This window comes from Aplysia californica, unplaced genomic scaffold (genome assembly GCF_000002075.1).
Source record: "Aplysia californica isolate F4 #8 unplaced genomic scaffold, AplCal3.0 scaffold00221, whole genome shotgun sequence".
Lineage (NCBI taxonomy): Eukaryota > Metazoa > Mollusca > Gastropoda > Aplysiida > Aplysiidae > Aplysia > Aplysia californica.
In genome coordinates, this window is record NW_004797491.1 from 271,669 (window position 1) to 276,776 (window position 5,108).

At 37.5% G+C, this 5,108-nt stretch overlaps 1 protein-coding gene across 1 annotated transcript in view; it reads right to left on the reverse strand.

Annotated features, from left to right (window-relative positions):
- LOC101845100 overlaps window positions 1-5,108 on the reverse strand; it is a gene marked incomplete in the record, with an annotated part of 33,718 nt that overhangs the window by 10,723 nt on the left and 17,887 nt on the right. The window contains 2 exon segments of the mRNA XM_005099653.3: window positions 461-519; window positions 4,677-4,780. Of these exon segments, the coding sequence (XP_005099710.2) occupies window positions 461-519; window positions 4,677-4,780 (163 nt within the window).

Below are 5,108 nucleotides of genomic sequence, written 5' to 3' on the forward strand. Positions count from 1 at the left end.
TTATCTATCTATCTATCTATCTATCTATCTATCTATCTATCTATCTATCTATCTATCCATCTATTTATCTATCTACAAAACAATAGAGGAATAGAATGTGGGCAACATTTACGTTACAGTATTTCTTCACGAGACAAATAAAGAATTGAAAGGTGAATACATAAAACAATATGTACTTTGGTTGGAATCGAAAATCTGTTCATCAAAACGAATGTTTTATAGGATTTCTTTTGACCCTCTTGATGTATTTTCGGTCAGACGCCTTGCAGTCACATGCATAAGATCTGAGTTCGATTCCTGTATGAGGACGATTTTATGTTTAATCGAATATCTCTGTACTTCTGTTGAAACGTAGTATTCCGCGTATCCAGATTGAAATCCTGTTTCCTAAATTATCAAAAGAGTGTCGATGGAGGCGTAAAAGCTCTTATTAAGTAAGGTAAACATAATTTGGACCCACCTGATGTCTGTGACGTTTACTGTAACTAATGTCTCCACGTCTTGGAGTGCACCCAGCATCTGAAATGTTCATACGTTCATCATAATTAACGAGAGGAGCGACCCTCAAGTTTTATTTTCTATGTTAGATGACCGAGATCAAATCTAAGTAATAAGTTAAACATAACAAATATTATATTGAAGAGTACTTTTAATGTTTGCACAATTACAGCGGTCGCTATGGAAACGGCTGTCATTTTCAAAATAAATAATGCGTTTCAAATTCCAGAGGCTTTTTTATTTGCTGACAAAATTTGACAAGTTTCGACCCAATTTGCTGAGAGTATATCTGTTCCAGTACCTGTCAACGTAACAGCGAGTTTATTTTCTACAGTAGTAAAACGAAAACAAGATAAAAAATTTCCAAATGTATATTTTATCAACCTTTTCTTAAATGTTGGTTGAAGGTGGAAAGTGTTGTTTTTTTCTCGCAAATATGACCCTGTTCCATTGATGGCAGCCTTTCCGTCTATGTTTCTTCACAGTTTCATACCAAAAGTATAAAAAAAATAAGGAAGGAGTTGGGGAAAAACTGCAAGAAAAAAAATGATATTTTGGAGAAAAAAAATACAATTATTGTGGAAATTCACTCTATTTGAACCCAACCTCAAGTTTTTAAAGGTAATTTACGTCGAGAATAAAGACTTTCTCAAGTTTCTCATTGCTAGTTTTAGACAAAGAACTGGTTGATCTTCAAAAATCAGCAAACACCTCGATCTGCGTAGCTTGGTCAAAACTTGGCCAAACTGAGGGTTGCTCCTTTCGTTAAGAATTATCTTCATTTTCTTCAGAATCAGGTCATTATGGTGTACCCAAGTCTCGTCTCCAGTAACTATACGGCGTAAGAAAACCTCACCTTCATCAGTATAACGAGCCAGGAGTTCATCACTAACTTGACTTCGTTTCAATTTCAGCACCGTGCGCACACTTTTCTGTAACCCAGCACATCATGAATAATATACTGAGCACTCCCAACATAAATCCATAGCATTTCACTGACATCTCTTACTTTGATCCGCCGGTTTGCTTGGATGATCTCATCCACTCTCTCCTGGTGTTGAACATCACTGGCAGAGTTGGGACGACCACAACGAGCTTGGTCATGCAAATCTTGCTCTGCTGGACTGGTTACACGAGCTCCTCTGTCCATCTTAGACCAGTACTTACATCTACCCATGCTTCACATGAATCAATATAGACAAGTTTCATTCGCTTATGAATATCAAAGGGTGCAGCTCCATCTGCAGTAAGGAACTCAATAACAGCTCTTTGATTTAAGCGCACATTCATAGGTTTGCCGGACGCCATGTAAACAGCAATAGCATAAAGGTGTGACATCATAGTATAATTCTGTTTTTGAGGGGGTTTAAAGTATACATATTGAAAGCCAATTGTGTACAAATTTCATGAAGATCTATGGGATAGTTTAGAATTATGGGAGAGGATGCAAAACTTTTTGAACGACCATGGTACGTTAATACCAAGGTATCCTACACGTAAAATTTGCTTTGAATCACAGACAATGTGTAAACACATCTTACACACTCTACAAACCAGTATTTTTTTACGGGGGAGGGGGGAGGGGGGGACAGGGAGGGTGTCATGCATAATATGTTCAGGTGTTTTCAACATTACAAACTGAAATTTTTTTAATGTAACAACGTGAACGCCCTGTGAGTATGATACATTCATGAATGGCGCTCTCTGCCATTACAAGACCCGTAAATCATATGTGCAGGAGAACCACCGATCACTTGAACAAGCGTTTAAAATTCATTGCAATTGTCAAAGGCAGACTTAGACGTCGTCTATCAAGGGAAACAACTCGACATCTGAATTGGGTTAATGTCAACACACCTGTCAGTAACTACGTGCAGAGACAGCCATGTACTTGGGGTTGTCTTAAAACACCATTAGTAGACGTTTACACAATCATGGACTACGTTATTATCTCCCTTTGTATGGAGCCATTTAACTACGCATTATCGGAAAAAAAAACTGCCTACTTTGGGAGCGACAACATTGGCGATGGAACCAAAAACGTTAGTATAGTGTTCTCTACGGCAATGGTCAAGGTTTTGATGGAAAAATTGATGAAAGGGAAAACATGTTTAAAAGAAGAGGCAAGAGAAATTATAAAGCCAACATTCGCCACGTGTACCGATTCGATGGTGGAAGTGTGATGGTGTAGGGAGGAATCTCAGTTCTTCATCATACACATTTGGTCACTATCCAAAGCAATCTCAAAGGACGACGGTATTGTGGTGAAGTTCTTAATCGCCGCGTCCTTCTCCACATGGCAAGAATGATTGAATGCGCCCACAAGACAACTCCCAACCCCCAGCCGGCCATTACCAGTCAAAACTCCTTCAAAGCTCATAAAATAAACGTCTGGACTGGTCTGCAGGATGAACAGGCCTTAAACCAACAATCTGTAAGATGACTTTGAGACTTCGAAATTTGGCCATATCCCATGCAAGCTTGTCTGGAACTGAAGGCTGCACTTCAGAAGGATATGCAAGGAATTTCTCAGGCATCCGTTAGGTCATTAATTTAGTCAATGAGTAGACGTTTTGTAGCAGTGAATCAAGCTAGAAGAGGTCACATGCAATACCGAGCAGCCACTGGTATGGAATTTGCAAAGTTCAGTGTGAATAAAATTATCCCCGTTAGATAAGGGGGAGACATTGACCAATTCTTATTCTGCCATGTAGGCAGAAAAAGAATGATCATGAGTGCCGAATGTCGTTTGGCTAGGTTAAATAGCAAAAGAGTTATTGGTCTTTGAAGAAGGATAAGACAGAAATTCAACAACAAAGTATAGATAAAGAAAAGAAATTTTAATTTCCTTAATGTAATTCGTACCATAATATAATATGCATGAAATAATTATACTCCCTTTCCCCTTTACGCACTGCTTTACATTTTTAAAAAATTATACTTTAACCTTTTATTCAATGACTTATGTGAGAGTTTTGGTCTTATTTCATTCTTTAGTCCTACACGAACTTCTGCGCGAATATGATATATAATTATTATCTTTTAAAAAAACCAACAAGCAAAAAACAAACAAACCCAACTAAATAAATTTAAAAAATCATGTGGATATAAACCCGAGAAGTGGGGCGTGCGGCAGTTCCCTGTTCTTCTTGATATCACACGGTCAAAGAAAACGTCTCGCGGAATTGTGACTGTGTTAGATATTGTTGAAATCACGCATATCTGTACCCCAGAATTGCAAATTTCCATCTACCCAGTAGCTAGTTTTGAAAAATTGTACGTAAAAAATCAAATTGATTTTCAAAACATAACTCGTTTTTTTTTCGAATGCAATTCTTTGAATATCTTGATATCGACTCTGAATAATCTTTCCATTTTGATTAAGCAGATAGAACTTTAATTGGTTTCAATCACGATACAAGCGGGTAAAACATGCGTATTCCATTGTCTGACTCAAAACATATTAGAACAAATGGAAAATGAAAAATAGAACGTTCAATGATGTAGAGTGTTGGTACTTACATAAATAAATGTGTATACCTTTATTATATAGCAAAGGCGTAATTGCATATGGCTTTACCCGTAAGAATACATATGTGAGGCATCGTGGTGAAATCACGCGCTTTGTCAAAATAACAAAATTGGAGAAACAGGCATTTTGTCACAAGTTTCGCAAATTTAATCACATTTTTTTTGGGGGGGGGGGGGTTCATCTCTTTTATGTCCAAATAAGAACAGATTTCCATGTGAATTAAATTGAGAAAAAAATGACTAAAAGCTCAAAATATGCAATTGTGAAGTTTTCAATGACTCTTTAGCTATTGAAGTTACCAAGCTTTGGCAGCCATTTTCTCGCTATTTTTTCGACTGAAACCAAGTAAACGTACATCTTTCAGTGACAAATACCTTAACTTCTTCTCAAGAGAGATTGGTGTTTTGTTTCTTCATATGCGAGATAAATGAACAAGTTTTAAGATGATACCCATATCTCCACATTCACAAACACTGACGAGCGCCTGATTCCCCCGCGTCGTGACAGATATCATTATAAAGCTTATTAATAGCATATTATAAACACATCCTTATGTCAGTGTTCACTTTACCTTTGGGCTTACCGTAAATACTCGCACTTACCTTTCAATCCAATTGTATTATGTAATATAATCATTCATACTTACTTTTTGCTTCACTGCTATTTTCAGAGACACTTCGTTCATTTCGCTGTCATCCATAACTACAGCTAACTGTACATTTAGTTGATAGTCTTCTGGAACTTCTGGAACTGCCAAAGAAAATGGAAAACCTTTTTGTCACCAATGCCGAGGACTTTCTGTTTGATCTTTAAAATTTAGGACGTTGTGCTGCATTCGCAAACACACACACACACACACACACACACATACACACACACACACACACACACACTCACACACACACATACACACACACAAACACACACTCACACACACATACACACACACAAACACACACACGCATACATACACACGCACACACACACACATACAGAATACACACACACACATAGTACACAGACACAGAGAAACACATTCACACTCTTAAACACACACACAGACACACACACACACACA